This window comes from Aythya marila (assembly GCF_965140915.1).
Source record: "Aythya marila genome assembly, chromosome: 1".
In the NCBI taxonomy this organism is placed as follows: Eukaryota; Metazoa; Chordata; class Aves; order Anseriformes; family Anatidae; genus Aythya; species Aythya marila.
The window spans coordinates 125,737,892-125,755,766 of record NC_139042.1 but is presented as its reverse complement, the minus strand read 5'-3'; the positions used below and the strand labels follow the sequence as shown (position 1 = coordinate 125,755,766).

Below are 17,875 nucleotides of genomic sequence, written 5' to 3'. Positions count from 1 at the left end.
CAAAATTGCTGATAGATGCCTAATCAATTCCTAATTTAGCTCTTTCAAATTTGGCCTTACAAAATCAATAACACTTTCTATAATCTTTGTCTATCATTTCCCTATGCCAATGTCAAATAGAATTCTGTTATCTCATGGAAGTGTTTTTTATGTCCAGGGATTTTAAGTTATCCACTAAAAGTCAAACTGTGCTTGACCTCTTTGCTGGCACTCATGAATGTCATGACAGCAAATGGAAGGACACACAAATCCCCTATTCTTTTTATATAGCCCAGGAAACAGATAGTCATAATATCAGTCCTTGTTCCCATGGGAACATGATCATTATTTTTGCTTAGTTTGCTTGGGATGTAAACCGCTTCTTAAGTTGTCTGACTCAATTGCCTGAACATAAACTAAAGTTGGCATACAGAAGGGACTGTCAGAGTGCCAGTCCTGGAAGTCCAGGAAGAAGTCTGTCAGGAAGGGAAGAAACCCCTTCAGAAGAACTCTGTCCTTTCCCTATATCCAGCTTCTTCTTCCCATATAGTAAACTGTATGTTAAATGAAGAGTGTTGCCATGCTCTTCCAGCTGCTCCAGGCCAAGACCACTCCTGCCCTGCTCTCTGGGGGCCTAGGGACTCTGCCCAGACTGAGGCATGTGTCTGCTGCTTTCTCCTTGCAGGTTCAACCTGAGCACACATCCCCGTAGCAAAGCTGAGTACATATCCCAGAGACACACAGCCATGCAGACAGAGACAGGTCATAGACATGACTCGTCTCACAGACTGCCCCTGCCAAATGCTGCCTTCAACAACACTTACATACAGTACTCACACAAAGCATAGACAGCCAAGTCCCCTTCCTTCTCTTCGGCTGTTAGAATAGAATTTCATTACTGCAGGCACACACACAAGCCCACACTACTCACTAGTTAGTCCAGCTTAAAGTTGGGTAGTGAATACACACAAAGCCCACATATACCAGGTGTAGGCAAGATACAAGCTTTCAACCCCCTGCCCAGCAGCAGGCTTCAGGCTTCAGGCACAAGGGCTGTGACCACTGTTCCACCTGTCATTGTGGAGCCCTGCACTCGGTTTGCTCATGTTCCAGTAGTTGGTGTTGGGAACAGTCAATGCTCCTGCTCCAAGGGTTGGGAGTAAAAGAACCCTACTTGCTTCTGTAGCTGATGCTAGGACCCTGCTTGTTCCAGTAGCAGACACCACAGGCTGAGGGCACCTACACCCCTGGTCAGACTCCAGTAGCTGGCACTAACTTCCACTCACCCACACACAGGTCTCAACAGGAACTGGTACTGAGACCCCTGCACTTGGTCCAGCAGCTGGCACCGCCAGCTTCTTAAATAACACATGGGCATGAATGGATTTGGGGTTGGCTTTCCAAACTTCCAAGAGAAAAGTTTGCAAAGGAATAAAAAATTCTATTTCATCAGTGGTTGCAAGATTCAGAAAATTAGTATAATTCCCAAAGAAGCAAAATCATCCCCCTGCCCCACCCCCAAAATGGTTAAAAAACAAGGCTCAAAGGCTCCAGGAAGGCAGATACATTTCAGAAAATAAACTTACTTCAGAATGGTCAAAGATATTAATCTGTATTTTGACTTGGGCTCTATACTGTAGTATCTTTTTTTTTTTGAACTCAGAACTAGAAAATACTTAATTCTGTAGGTGAAAAAATAGGAAAATAGCTCAGCTTTTTCAGCTTTTCCCCCAGTTCTCTTTCAACTCAATGATCTGCTTAAGTCTGTCAAATTTTACAGAGCATTTGCATTTTATGAATGCTGTGTGTTCCAATAAAACATCTGTTTCTACAACTGTGTCTAGTTCATTGTGTGTATATTCACTCCTACTTTCAGTTTATTTTTCAGACATCAGTATAATGCTGTGACTATCTCTTTCTACTGAATCTTCTTCTGATGCAGTTACCACATCTCCAGATTTCTTTTTCCCCTGGGTTGTGTCCTCACCACCACCTTTTTATCTAAATCAGTTAACGTCCACTGTGTAACTTGGTTTCATGTATCAGTTTAACTCCTTGTTACCAATAAGGTGTTGTATGTCTGAAAGTAACATAGAATTTGGACAGTTCTACTGCAGTGATTGATCTGAATTTTGTATGACTAAATGCAGAAGATGAGCCAGAGTTTCAAGGGATAATTGAACTTATTTTCTCATCCATTGATTCCTATTCCCAAGCATGAACAGACCTACCAATCATATCGCTACATGTCCTACAACAGCTCCCCCGTTAGATGAACATCATTGTAGGTTCTGCTTTTATCACAGAATCATAGAATCATTCACATTGGAAAAGAACCTAGCCCAACCTTTAACTTCCTACTAAAGGTCACACACCACTAAATCATGCTACGAAGTTCTAAATCTACACGTTTATTGAACACCTTCAGGGATGGTGACTTAACCACTTCCCTGGGCAGGGTGGCATGGGTGACGATGTTGTAGGTGTCTATTACAGGCTACCAGACCAAGATGAGGAAGTCGATGAGGTCTTCTACAGGCCACTGATAGCAGCCTCGCAATCACAGGCCCTGGTTATGGTCTGACTTTGGCCTTTTCAAGCATTTGCTAGGGGAAATCCCATGGGACAAGGTACTTGAAGGAAAAGGAGCCCAAGATAGCTGGCTAGCATTCAAGGACTGCTTCTTCAGAGCTCAAGAACAGGGCATCCCAACAGGTAAGAAGTCAGAAAAGAGAGCCAGGAGACCTGCATGGTTAAACAGGGAACTGCTGGGCAAACTCAAGTGGACGAGGGGAGTCTACAGGTCATGAAAGGATGGGCTGGCCACTTGGGAGGAATATAAGACTGTTATCAGAGGATGTAGGGAGGCAACTAGGAAAGCAAAAGACTCCTTAGAATTAAACATTGCAAGAGGGCTCAAGGACAACATAAAGGGCTTCTTCAAATACGCTGCAAATAAAACTGACATTAGAAGCAATGTAGGCCCACTGACGAATGAGGTGAGTGCCCTGGTGACAGAAGATCCAGAGAAGGCAGAGTTATTGAATGCCTTCTTTGTCTCTGTCTATACTGCTGGAGGCTTTCCTGAGGAGCCCTGTACCCCTGAGGCCCCAGAGAAAGTCAGGATAAAGGAGGAGTTTGCCTCAGTTGATGAGGACTGGGTTAAGGACCAATTAAGCAATCTGGACATCCATAAATCCATGGATCCTGATGAGATGTACCCATGGGTGCAGAGGGAGCTGGCGGAAGTCATTGCTAGGCCACTCTCCATCATCTTTGTTAAGTTGTGGGGAAACGGAGAGTTGCCTGAAGAATGGAGGAAAGCAAATATCACTCTGGTCTTCAAAAAGGGCAAGAAGGAAGGCCCAGGTAACTACAGACCTGTCCGTCTCACCTCTGTCCCTGGAAAGGTGATGGAACAACTTATCCTTGGTGCTGTCTCTAGGCGTATCAAGGATAAAAGGGTCATTAGGGGCAGTCAGCATGGCTTCACCAATGGGAAGTCATGCTTAGCCAACCTGATAGCCTTTTATGAAGACATAACCAGGTGGATAGATGATGGTAAAGCAGTGGATATGGTATATCTTGATTTCAGTAAAGCCTTTGACACAGTCTCCCACAGCATCTTCGCAGCTAAACTGAGGAAATGTGGTCTGGATTATCGGGTAGTGAGGTGGACTGTGTTGAACAGTCCATGGATGAGCTGACACTCGTGTGCCACTGAGCTTTATAAATGCCTGAGATAGAGACTGAACTGTAAATAAATCCAAAGCAAACAACGACAATATCAACGAACACATGGAAAAGTATTTATGTTTCTTTTACTGGGTGAATTCTCTACCACTGAGTTGACTCACTCTAGAATTAGAGGAGGGAGGAAGACCATATGGCCAGGGGTCTGGGAGACAGACGGGAGGAAATGTGGATATGCACCAGAACACTAAAGACCCTCCCCTCTCCTCCAGACCCCCTTTTCTACCAAAAAGCAGGCAGTATGTTTTGATTTGGAAAGAGTGCCCTACTGCAGATCATAGAAAGCTTCAGACCTCCACTGAAGGCACTGCAACTCAAGTCATAGAAAAGTTTGGAGGGAAGAATTTCAAACCAAGACAAGTAAGAAATGTAAATCAATGTAAATCCATTTTCCTTGTTTTCTTCTCAGGCAAAATAAGCAAACAAACCCAAAACATGTTGGGAAGTCTTCTTACCCCATATACTTTCTTGGCTCCTGCCTTTGCAGCAAACATGGAGAGGATTCCTGTGCCACTTCCAACATCAAGGACAATTTTATCTTTAAAAACATGTTTATTGTGATACATTGAGTTTCTATAGGTTAATGTACGTACTTCATCCTTTAACATTTCCTGTGGTGAAAAAAAACAAACAAACAAACCACAAAACAACAAAACATTGTCTTATTATTTGAAGTGCTTATATGTATTCAACATTGCTGCTGAATTTATTTCCTTCTTTTAACTGAAGCATTATTAACAACCTGAAGAGTTTTTCAAGTACTTTGGGATGTACACATCAAAGCAACTGTAAAAGGCAAGCTACTTAGAAGTGAATTGTTAGGAATAAGCATGATGCCCTTCATACAATTTTATTTCTCTAAATATTGCGTCACTGTTACAAATAGACAAACGGCAATCAGAACTTAATCTGACCACAGCACTGCTCTGCGCATAGACAGAAACCATGCAGAAATGCAAACTTCCCTTCTTTCTCCTACACCATGAACAATCTAGAGCCTCAACCTATAGACTTTCTGAGGTTCCTCTTTGAACACAAAAGAAATAATTCCTTAAAGCATTTTAAAAAGGCAATCTTCTCAGCCTTGCAGAAAGAGATGTAGTTAGTCCACAGTTGAGCTTGGAAAGCATGTGCTGTATTTGGCAATCTCCTTCTGTTCTTTTGTTCACTCATTCACAGGACAAATTTCAAGAAGATATTTATGTATAACCTGGACCACTATTTCACTGTTTTAAGGTGTCATTGTTAGGATCTGATTTACTTCACTGATTGCAGCAGTACATGAATTTCATTCAATTGACAACTTGCTCTCAACTGTGTATATATCAATCAAACTATATCAATGAAAACCACTCAAATTTCTCCTCCCTTCCGTACTTTTAGGGGGTTCAGGCTCTTGTACCTTGGAGAAGACCTAGTCAGTCTCTTTCTCCCATCCTTGATGTTGCAAAGTCTGCCAACCTCCTCTAGCAGCTCCTTTACTTGTTGACACAGATCAGTGCAGACCAGAACAGACCTCCTGCATGCAAAGAAACCATTTCCCACCTCCCAAGCCTCAGAAAGCACTCTGTGAAACCTACAGAGCTGTATCTTTCCATCAGGAACTCAATCTGAGTTGAGGTCTCCAGTGTATCTTTTTAGTAGTTCTCTTTACTCTACTTCCCACACAACTGTTCCTCTGTCTTCTTCCATATCTGAATAACATATTTTTGAATATCTCAATGGTACACTGACAAGATGTAATTGGCAGACAGAAACCTATTTATATAAAAGCTCCAGAAACAATTACTAGACTAGTGGAAATAGTTCATTATATGGTTTGTGAAAAGTGCCACTGATTTCACATTGTTAGCCTTTTTGCTGCCATGTCTTTAAGATCCCATACTCTTGGGTCATGCAAATGTGAGATGTTATTAGCATCTTTGGAGTGGGTCCACAGACAACTTTTTCTAGTAAATATGGTCCCCTGTGTATAGGGAATTCTTTCCAGGAATGGATTTCCTGGATGATATTGAGCTATATGTTCCCATTAGCGCAGCTTGTGCATTCAAGTAACAAGCCAAGAGTCAAAACACTACTTGGCTTCCTTTGTCAGTTGAGTAACTTTTCTGCTAGCATGTGCTCAAATATGCAAGAGAACAAAAGACTAACTGAACAATGAGGTAGTTTCCATGTGTGATTGGGTTAGTTTGCAGTCCTCACCAATGCACTAAACTGTATGCAGATGAAGATCACCAGTGTACAGATAGCTAATATAAGTGCTGTGGTGAATTCATATATGTAAGGATTTAAGTGGGACAGAGGTTTTGAACACAGATCTCTGGAGAAGTGGATGATATCCTTGATACTTGATCAGATAATCCAGTGTTCTGAGGAAAGGCAGAATATAATCATTAGGAAGTGTGAGGTGGATAAATAACTCATACATCACAGAAAACTTTTATTTATTTTTTATTCTGCAATAATTACTGGGATAAAAATAAATATTACCTCATGAATTCCAAAGTGAGCATAGGAATCAAAATAATAATCCCTGGATGTCATCTCTTCTGGATTGAGGAGCTTTGCCATCTTGCCCCGGCCCGGGCAGCTTGGTTGCAATGGGACATGTATGACAGATTGAACTGGCTTCGGAACAACAGTAGGCTGTGGAGGCTGGGATGGGACAGGGCAAACCTAGGAGAACACAGAGTATTGTTAAGAGACATCATTAAAAGAGAACCTTTCTCTCTATGCCTAGCATAGTAATATTGTAAAGAGCTAAGGGGTAGTAACACCAAAGACACCTGGGTTATCATAAGTGAAATCTGGGAAAATAGCTGCTAACTATTCCTGTCTCTTTAACTTATTTGCTCTGTCTTAGGAATTTTCCTTATTGACTTTTTCCTTGATGTCCCTCTGCAGATACTGTCATCAGTGCAAAATAACTGGAAAACACAGGTGTTGGCTTAAGTGGGTGACTCCAAACATGCAATGACTAGCATTAACATGGACACATGGCAGTTAAGAGCTAGGTTTTCTGCTTTAGTAGCAAATTTCTCTGTCAAACTGCCACAGCTTTGTACGAGGCAAGTTGTAATAATTTGATAGTTCTGCAAATAAAGGTTGACAATCAAAGGATTTTGAACACTGTGTTGCCAGTATGAAAGACATGATCCATAATAGATTCTTAATTGTCAGGTGATGTATCTGGCTGTATTGATGAGGTAGGCCTGAGAAAACTCACAATACCTGAAAGTCCCTTACACTATCTGAAAATCTGTTAGCACATTCAGTATGCAGTGTAAGAAGCTGTGTGGGATATGTTATTGTACTGGGTCAGCATTGGATGGAATTAACTTTCCTCACAGCAGCCCACATAGCGCTATGCTTTTCACTTGTAGCTAGAACAGAACTGATATTGTACCAGTGTTTTGGCTATTGCTTAACAATGGTGGCACAATGTCAAGGCTGTCTCTCTAATTCCAGTAGGCTCAGGGTGGGCAAGAAGTGATGAGGTGACATAGTAAGGACAGCTGACCTAAACTGACTAAATGGAGATTCCATACTGTATGACATTATGCTCAGCAATAAAAATTGAGGGGGAAATCGAGACACTTTTTATGAAAGTTTTTGACTTCCCAAGCCACCACTATTGAGGCCCTGATTCCCAATGCATGGCTGAACATAACTTGTTGATGGGAAGTAGAGAATATTTTTTTTCCTTTTGCTTCTGCGTGGCATTTCTTTTTCTTCCCTTTCATTAAACTGCTCCTTTTGTCAACCTGCAGGTTTTTCTTTTGTGCATTATTTTTTGTCCCCATATCCTTCTGAGGAGGGGGAATGAGAGTGCAGTGTGTTGGAATTTAGCTACCCATCAGTTGTTAAACCACAACAGTTATCTCTTAATTTAATTTACTCTTCTGGGGAGTCATGTGGTGTCAACATATTCTGGCCCACTGTGCTTTGTTTTTCCTTGGTATTTCACCTTCAGTAGAAAAATTTCAATAGAGCCAGAATTCTTATAATCCCTTGACTCAGATTTTGTGTCTGTAGCCTCTACGACAGAATACAGAATGTTTCAGAAATAGTTTAAGTGGAAAGAGATACAAACCATGGTCTGGCTATGAGTATATCTCCATCTTTCATCCTTAACGTGAAGCAAAATGCTGAAAACTGAGAAAGACTGAAGAAGACATTACGGCATCATGTGTGCTAAGTGACCTGCAAATTATGGGTCAACAACTTCAGGTACTGAGAAAGTCAATACCACTTAAACTATTTCAACTTATCTTCTACCTTCTTCTGATTTTCAAATTCAGTAATTTCCCAGTGGGGACAAGATGTGCTTCTCCTAAATACTTTTATAGACTTTGCCCTATATTCTATCCTGTGACACTGCAAAACATTCCCTTGTACTCTCTATGTATAGCATCAATTAGCCTAGTTCAGTTTACTTCAGTATAAAAAAAATTACATTTTTCCCCAGATCATTTGAAGATTTAAATGCGTCACCTTTTGATGGTTTCTTTGGTCACTCTGGGAAAAAGGAATACAAGTAGTTTATGTACCTGTAAAGCCTTTTGTCCCAAATGATCCAGAAGTGCTTTATTTTCTATTTCTGACTTTTTTGACTCTATTGCCTCATCCAGTTCACCTCTCACCCAGAATATAATAGTTCCCAACTGGTATTTGTATTTTGTCCTGTCCAGTTCTGTCAAGGTATTGATTGTGATATTCAACTCTTCTAAATTCAATCCTGATAGTTTTAATTATATACTTGAGTTTACAATCTAACATTTTTCTCCAGTGGTGCACCCATTATTAAATCTTTGTAGTTAACTTGCCCTGCAGTCCTTTCTATATTGTTCCACTAGATCACAAGGATTTAAACTGTAGATGTTCAGAACTGCATTTTCACAGAATCACAAAATTGTAGGGGTTAGAAGGGACCTCAAGAGATCATTGGGTCCAACCCCCTTGCCAAAGCAGGTTCCCTAGAACAGGTTGCACAAGTAAGCATCCAGATGGGTCTTCACATCCAGAAGGAGACTCCACAACTTCCCTGGACAGCCTGTTCCAGTGCTCTCCCCTCTCACTGTGAAGAAGTTCTTTTGCATGCTGTTGCGGAACTTCCTGTGCTCCATTTCATGGCCATTGCCCTTTGTCCTGTCCCCACAAACCACTGAAAAGAGGTTGGCCATATGCCTTTGTCTCCCACACTTAAGGTACTTGTAAACATTGATAAGATCCCCCCTCAGTCTTCTTTTCTCAAGGCTGAACAGACCCAGGTCTCTCAGTCTTTCCTCACAGGGGAGATGCTCCAGGCCCTGTATCATCTTTGTGGCCCTCCACTGGACTCTTTCCTGTCTTTTTTGTACCGGGGAGCCCATAACTGGACACAGTACTCCAGGTGAGGCCTGACCAGGGCAGAGTAGAGGGGGAGGATCACTTCCCTTGACCTGCTGGCCACGCTCGTTTTAATGCACAGCAGGATCCCATTGGCCTTCTTGGCAAGAAGGGCATACTGATGGCTCATGGCCAACCTGTCATCCACCAGGACCCAGGTCCTTCTCCACAGAGCTCCACTCCAGCAGGTCATTCCCCAGCCTGTACTGATACGTGCGGTTGTTCCTTCCCAGGTGCAGGACTCTACACTTGCTTTTGTTAAACCTCATCTGGTTTCCTCCTGACCACCTTTCCAGCCTGTCCAGGTCTCGCTGAATGGCAGCATAGCCTTCTGGTGTGTTGACCACTCCTCTCAGCTTTGTATCATCGGTGTACTTGCTGAGGGTGAACACTTCCCTTATCAAGGTTGTCAATGAAGACGTTGAACAAAATTTTAATTTAATTTAATTTCATATGAAAATTAATATAATTTTAATTTAATATGAACTCTATGAGGTCTTATTTTTTTCTCCCAAATCTTGTCCTGCATCATTTTGTAAGTGAAAAAAAACAAACATAAACTTAACATCCAGTGAACTGTCCATTGTCTTCTTCTCTTAGGTGAGAAGGCTTCTAGACACACCACAGGCAATTGCAAAAAAAATATCTAATGGCAAGGTAGGGGTAGCTACTGAGCACTAAGCATATCTACTGCTGATGTATGGGCTGGATGGGATGACAGTGATTTACTTTGAAAACTGGGCCCAGAGTGTAGTGGTCAGTGGCATGAAGTCTAGTTGAGAACCAGTAACTACTAGAGTACCCCAGGGGTCAATACCGGGTCCAGTCCTGTTTAACATCTTCATTAATCATCTGGATGACAGGGCAGAGTGAACCCTCAGAAAGTTTGCTGATGACACAAAATGGGAGACTGTTGGATACACCAGAGGGTCACCCTGCCATGCAGAGGGACCTTGAGGCTGGAGAAATGGGCTGATGCGGTGGTTTTACCAAACCCAGTACAGCTGACAGGAACTTAATGAAGCACAACTAGGAGAAGTGCTAAGTCCTGTGCTAACTCCTGTGTATGGAGGAACAACCCGAGGCACAAGTGCATGCTGGAGGATGCCTGGCTGGAAAGCAGAAAAGGAACTGGGGGGTCCTGGTGGACACAAAGTTGCACATGAGCCAGCAACGTGCCCTTGCTGTAAAGAAGGCCATTAGTATTCTGGGCTGCATTAGGCAAAGTATTTTCAGCAGGTCAAGAGAGGTAATCCTTCCCCTCTATTCAGCACTGGTGAGGCCACAGCTGGAGTACTGTGTCCACTTCCAGGCACTCCAGTGCAGGAGAGACAAGGACATACATACTCAGGAGAATCCAACAAAGGCCACAAAGATGCTTACAGCACTGGAGTGTCTCTCCTCTGACGAAAGGTTGAGAGAGGTGGGACTGGAAAGCCTAAAGAAGATGCTTTGGGGGCATCCTCACGTATTCATACTTCAGATAAGTACCTGAATCACTAGGGGCGTCCCCCAGGGCTCAGTACTGGGGCCAGTCCTGTTTAATATCTTTATCGATGATCTGGATGAGGGGATTGAGTGCACCCTCAGTAAGTTTGCAGACACCAAGTTAGGGGTATGTGTTGGTCTGCTCGAGGGTAGGAGGGCTCTGCAGGAGGATCTGGATAGGCTGGACCCATGGGCTGAGGTCAACTGCATGAAGTTCAAGAAGGCCAAGTGCTGGGTCCTGCACCTGGGGCACAACAACCCCAAGCAGTGCTACAGGCTGGGAGATGAGTGGTTGGAAAGCTGCCTGGTGGAGAAGGACTTGGGAGTATTGGTTGATAGTTGGCTGAATATGAGCCAGCAGTGTGCTCAGGTGGCCAAGAAGACCAACAGCATCCTGGCTTGTATAAGAAGCAGTGTGGCCAGCAGGTCTAGGGAAGTGATTGTCCCCCTGTACTCGGCTCTGGTGAGGCTGCACCTCGAGTACTGTATTCAGTTTTGGGCCCCTCACTACAAGAAGGACATCGAGGTGCTCGAGCGAGTCCAGAGAAGGGCAATGAAGCTGGTGAGGGGTCTGGAGAACAAGTCTTATGAGGGGCTGAGGGGCAGCTGAGGGAGCAGGGATTGTTCAGCCTGGAGAAGAGGAGGCTCAGTGGCGACCTTATCGCTCTCTGCAGATACCTTAGAGGAGGCTGTAGCGAGCTGAGGATTGGTCTGTTCTCCCATCTGCCTGGAAGAGCTTCTGCCTGTGGGAAGCCTACAAGGATCATTTCAATAATAACTCTATCCAATGGTTAGGACCCCACACTGGAGCAGGGGACGAGAGTGACCATGGAGGAACAGCTCCCATTCCCTGTTCCCCTACACTGCTCGGGGGGAAGAGGTGGAAGAGAGTGGATGGGGGAATGTGTTTTTAGTTTGTTTTCTTTGTTTCTCACTTCTCTAGTTTGTCCTATTAGGTAATAAAATCTCCCTATGCTGAGTCTGTCTTGCCCATGACAATAAATATTGAGTGATCTCCCTGTCCTTGTCTCAACCCTTGAGCCCTTTTCATCATATTTTCTCCCACTTTCCCTTTAAGGAATGGGAGTGAGAGAGAAGTTGTGGTGGAGCTAGGATGCTGACCTGAGTAAAACCACCACACTGTAACACTGGAATTCTGAAACTCTAAGGCAAAGTTGGTACCCACAAGAATAATTTTGTGAGTGAGGCTGTCGTGGTTTAACCCAGCTGGCAGCTAAACACCACGCAGCCGTTCGCTCACCCTCCCCCCTCCCTCTCTGGGACGGGGGAGAGAAATGGAAAGTGAAGCCCGTGAGTTGAGATAAAGACAGTTTAATAAGACAGGAAAATAATAATAACAAAATAATAATAACAATAATAATAATAATGTTACAATGGTGATAATAGGAAAGTAATAATAATATGTACAAACAAGTGATGCACAATGCAATTGCTCACCGCCCGCTGACCGATGCCCAGCCTAACCCCGAGCAGTCCGGCCCCCTCCCCCCGGCTAGCCACCCCTATATATTGTTTAGCATGACGTCAGATGGTATGGAATACCCCTTTGGCTAGTTCGGGTCACCTGTCCTGGGTTTGTCCCCTCCCAGCTCTTACTGCACCCCCAGCCTGCCTGTTGGCAGGACAGAGCAAAAGTCTGAGGTGTCCTTGGCTTGGTGTAAGCACTGCTCTGCAACAATTAAAACATCGGGGTGTTATCAGCACTCTTCTCATCCTAAGCCAAAACACAGCATTCCACCAGCTACTAGGAAGAAAATTAATTCTGTTCTAACTAAAACCAGGACAGAGGCTCAGGAAACCTCTCTGTCATAAGTTTGCTATAGTTACTGCAAACAATTTCTGCCAAGAGTAACTAGTGTCCTCTGACAGCAAGTATCTTGGAAAAAACCTTAAATGTAGTGGACAGTTTCAAAGCAAAAAATGTGATGAAAGCTGTTATTTTTATCAGAAATAATAAAGTCTTCAGGTACACATATCTATGTATAAATATGTATGACATATTTATATGTCATTCAACATACTCCATACCAGAGTGGCTTTAACAATTTGGCTTGCTTGATTGTGGTGCATGTTTTGCACTCATGGATAACCTATACAGCGATGTCTACAGTCAAGTCCATATCTCAGTCATGAGCCCATCTATATGTTAATTCTCTTCCTTGATGGTCTGAGGTGCCATGGGCCCAACAAGATATAAATAATTCACCCTTACATTGCTAGTCTAGATCCACCTAAGCCACTTCAAGTCTAGCATCCTGATCCACCTGCTGGTTGTTTTGATATTCTTCAAAATGAGCATCTATGTGACGTACCTTTACAGCCACGTTCTCTACACAGGCAGCAATCTCTTGCCCCAGTACGGCAGCCCAGATAGGTTTGCCTCTGTGCTGCCAACCGCGCTGCTTTCATAGTTGTAACCACCCCCACAGGGCACTTGCCACCATCCCTGAGTCAGCATAGTGTTAAAGCACTCGCCACTTTTCCCATTCAGCAGTATCTAAAGCCAACTGGCTGGCCTTCACTTCTGCAAACTGGCTTAATTCACCTTCTCCTTCAGCAGTTTCTGTGAGTTCTTGTTTAGGGCTCCATACAGCAGCTTTCCATCTCTGATGCTTTCCTACAATACTACAGGACCCATCAGTGAAGAGGAGATATTGCTTCTCATTTTCTGGTAGTCTATTACACAGTGGGATCTCTTCATCAGACGTCACCTCCTCCTCTGGTGATGTTCTGAAATCCCTGCCAGTCCATGATCAGCTCCCACATTTGTGTCTGGTTGGGGTTTCCTATCCAACCCTGTTGTGTTACCAGTGTGACCCACTTACTTCATGTAGCATCAGTTGCATGATGTGTAGAGGGGATCCTTCCTTTGAACATTCAGCACAGTTAATCGAGGTTCCAAAAGGAGCTGTGCATCACTACCAACTACTTCAGAAGCAGTTCAAACCCCTTCATGTGCTGCTAGTATCTCTTTTTCAGTTGGAGTGCAGCAGGCCACAGATTATCTGTATCCCTGACTGCAAAATTCCAAAGGGGTGCTTGCTGCCACAGGCTCTTGTTGGGGCCTTGCTCCCCTGCTGTGGTATAAAGCACTTTTTTTTCACCTTATCCCATCCAGACTGGCCCAAGGGCTACTGTACTTTGTTCAAAGGCTTCTCATTGCTCAGGGCCCTGAGCAATTTGAAATTGTTCTTCCGTGTCACGGGATCCAGGGCTTACAGTCAGACTGTAATTTGTAATATATATTCTCAAATGTCTCCAATTTGTTAAACACATCCAAAAACAAAACAAAACAAAACAACACAACAACTATAAGAACGTTTCTATTTCTTTTGTGCTAGTTGGTGGAGACATAGCTGTTATTTTATTGGTCACAGAATCATAGAATGGAATCTTAAAGATCACCTAGTTCCAACCCCCCGGCTGTGGGCAAGGACTCCTACCTCTAAATCAGGTTGCTCAAAGTCCCATCTAACCTTGCCTTAAACACTTCCAGGGATGGGGCATCCACAGCTTCTCTGGGCAACCTGTTCCAGTGCCACAACACCCTCACAGTAAAAGAATTTCTTCCTTATATCTAATCTAAACCTACCTTCTTTTAGGATAAAGCTATTACTCCTTCTCCTATCACTGCACTCTCTGATAAATAGACCCTCTCCTGCTTTCCTGTAGGCCCCCCTCCCTCCTTTAAATACTGAAAGACCAGTATAAAGTCTTTCTACTCCAGGCAGAACAGCCCCCAGCTCTCTCAGCATTTCTTCAGAGGAGAAGTGTTCCAGCCCTTTGGTCATCTTTGCAGCCCTCCTCTGGACTCGTTCTTATACGTCCACGTACTTCTTGTGCCAGGGGCCCCAGAGCTGAACGCATTACTCCAGGTGGGATTTCCTGAGAGCAGAGTAGAGAGGGAGAATCACCTTCCTTGACCTGCTGGCCGTGCTTTTGTTGATGCAGCCCAGGATACAGTTGGCTTTCTGGGCTCCAAGTGCACGTTGCCAGCTCATGTTGAGCTGGTGCTCTGTTGCGATAGTATTTGCATCATGCGTGATACACAGAGATGAGTCAATACAAGGTACCTGACAAGATGGAGAAGAATCATTTCTTCCACTTTCTTCTACCAGCTGATCATCCTCTCAAAAGGTTCACATGGGTGAGCACTACGTGTGAACTTACACATACACAAAGTTGCATCAGAAGAAAGATTGCTAAGTCAAGGAGTTACATTTGTGAACTTAAAAGAGGGATGAATTTGGCTGAGTGGAAGAAGCAATCTTTCAGCAGAATTACTTATTCACTCTTGTTGGCAATTTTCCAGGAAGAGAAATTTACAGGAGCAGTTTACATCCCTAAAGGAAGATACTGCCATCACTGAAGTTACACAAGCTATGAATTTTGTCCAAAGACTATTAGAAAGACTCTGACGTGAGACAAAACAATATTCTGCAGCTAAAGTGTCCTGTAGCTTTGCCAATTCTTGTATTCAAATTTTCTGTCTCAGCACTTTAGTCACTTCTAAACTGCTTTTGTGCTCTCACAGCATAGTAGGAATATGCGTAATACACTTGTGCTCTGTATGCCCCTTCCTACTGGCTTTTGATTCCTACCTGTTCCAGTACAAAGCCGTCACCTGTGTTACCAAAAATCTGTGTAACCCACCAGAGAAGGCTTCATGAAGCAGAGTCCAGTTTCATGATGAACAAATGCATTATGACCTTGGCTTATCTTTACCAGTGAGCTTTTATGGGGGTGCTCTGAACAACATAAATTCAAAAGGAAAAGGAAAAAAAAAAAAAAAAAAAAAAGGATAAATAAAGCATCATTGCTGTTAAGACAGTACTAGGTTTCTGATGGATTTGAGAAAAATACTGACAGGAGGTATAAAGCCCTGGTGAAGAGTCAAAAAACAGCAATCCAGCAAGACAGGGGATCAATTAATATTAAGAAATACTGGATGCTTACATTTCCCACATCTGTTTGATGACCAGCTGGCCAGATGAAGCTTTCTAAAAGTAAAGCCTTGTAACATGTTAGTCATACCTATCCTCTGTGAGTGTTAATCAACAAATAATTGCTTTTTAAGGTGTTCAGAGAAATGATTAGGATCTGGTCTGAGGTTTAGCTAACCAAACAGGCTGTGAGTAGCTATTGGACTTGACATGAGAAAGTCTGAATATAACAAATAAGCAAGTGAGAAGCTAATATTTACAGATATCACAATGAGTGATGTCTGGACTTCACAGGTAATTAAGGAGGAGTTATATGATTACACGATGGCTAAATCCACAGATAATAGGAGGGGATCTTTTTTGTGCCTGGAAATTGCAAGGCCAGCAGCATCTAGGTAACTATATCGATAATACCATGTAAAGTCAAAGTTGCTCATATAATGGTATCAGAAATATAATTTTTTTTTTTTTGTTTGTTTGTTTGTTTTTTGAGAGATGAAGGCTAGAGAAAGGGTAGGGCCAAGGTGGATGGGGGAAGAACAAGCATGGTAAAAATAAAAATAAAGTGTAGTAAAAGGGCTAGATTTATGCAAACAAGCTGTTGGTCAGAGAGCGCATCTGACTGAGCCCTGCACACAATCTGCAGACTATTTAAATCTTATTTCTAACTAATTTCTGCATGAACCTGATCAGCTGGAAAGGAAAAGAAGGATGTTGCTATCTGTGTTTATTGAGCAACGTTTGTGTACATGTGGATGATCACTCATACCTTCCTGTATCCCTTCCAGAACTGAAAAAAACATCCATGATATGATTACAAGGCTAGCACACACATACCCTACCTGTTAAAAACATATCTTTAGAATAACTCCTGGAAAGGGAAAGCATCTGGACAAGAGGTGAACCTCACATCAATTAACAGATCTAATAAATTAGGTCTGGGTAAATGATTTTTATTAAAAATATGGATTCCAGCCAGCTCCACAGAGTTCCAGAACACTGGCCAATGCCATTGCCAATAGAGTTTGAAAGAATGAAAGCAGCCGCTTCAGAATACATCCATCAATGTGATAAACATGCATCCCTGTACTTTTCCATCTCCCATTTGTTGCAGTTGGAGGATCTGAAGGATCTCAGAAGGAATATTTTTCTACCGTTACTATGGGACTTAGATCCTGGTACTCTATGTCATTTCAACACTTAAGCCAGAGGAAATTACTTAAGTATTTTCCTGTATTTTAAAATTAAAGAAATTAAAGAGTTCAATTCTTTTTTTTTTTTTTTTTTTTTTTTTTGGGGGGGGTGGCAGACAAAGTGGGCAGAATACAGCTGCATTAAAGATATTAGTACAGGACCACTTTTTTAAAAGCTTTGCATTCTTACAGAGGGCAAGATTCATAGCCATTATTAATTTATCAAAAACCTCACGCTTCTCTAACTTGACATCTGTTTCTAAAATTTAGACATGTGGAGTTGCCTATTTGCATCAGTGCGAAGTATTGAAATTCTTTTTTCTTGAAAACTTAGGTACATAGGTCAACAAGGCTTGAGGAGGCTACCTAGATGTATAATTCCCATAATACAAAAGAGAACTGGGTATTCAAGATCCTGGGTAGTCAAGCTGTTTTGAAAATCAGAGTCTTTTAGGTATATTGAGCTACCTACAGAGAGGTAAGATGGGGCTGAGAAAGGGAAGTACACACTATTTCTTTTTAGGAGGTTTGTGACGAAAGCTGAGGTGTATGGAGTAAAAATAAACCTGCATTTCAACGCCAGTTTCTTGACATGAAGACGCAGATCTGGCAGTTAAAATTCAAATACTTATAAAACTGTTCAAGCCGCAGTGTTTTCTGCTTGTCAAATTCTTAATTATTTATGGCATTCTAATGGCATTGAAGAGGTTAACAATATCTTCTGTCTACCCTTTCATTAATGCCTATCCTCTCATTAAGAAACAACATTCATTAAGAATGGTGTTACAGCTTAATATGAATAACTTTCAGCATTCTATTTTTAAACAAATAGTTTCATGATATCTCAAAGTATAATTATTTGCTGGGCCAGGTAGCTTTCTGTGTCAGAACTACTAAAATAAAATATACCTAGCTCCATTTTCATCAGTCGGAATATAATAATCTATTCCTTTAACATGCAAGAGATTATCACTTGATATGCAACCACTTTAGCAGTTTCAACAATACAACTTCTTCCTGCTGCAGATATGAGTGTAGGTACATATAAGAGGTGTTTGGTATCCTCCTCCCAAAACTGAGGCTTACTTCTACGATGTCTTCTTGATAATC

At 42.4% G+C, this 17,875-nt stretch overlaps 1 protein-coding gene across 1 annotated transcript in view; it reads right to left on the bottom strand.

Moving 5' to 3' along the window:
- PRMT8 (protein arginine methyltransferase 8) overlaps window positions 1–17,875 on the bottom strand; it is a gene marked incomplete at its 3' end in the record, with an annotated part of 64,068 nt that overhangs the window by 21,724 nt on the left and 24,469 nt on the right. The window contains exons 2-3 of the mRNA XM_082784742.1: window positions 6,223–6,408; window positions 4,188–4,343 (exon numbers count right to left, since the gene is read on the bottom strand). Coding sequence (XP_082640868.1) covers window positions 4,188–4,343; window positions 6,223–6,408 — 342 coding nt within the window. The remainder of the gene's footprint in view (window positions 1–4,187; window positions 4,344–6,222; window positions 6,409–17,875) is intronic.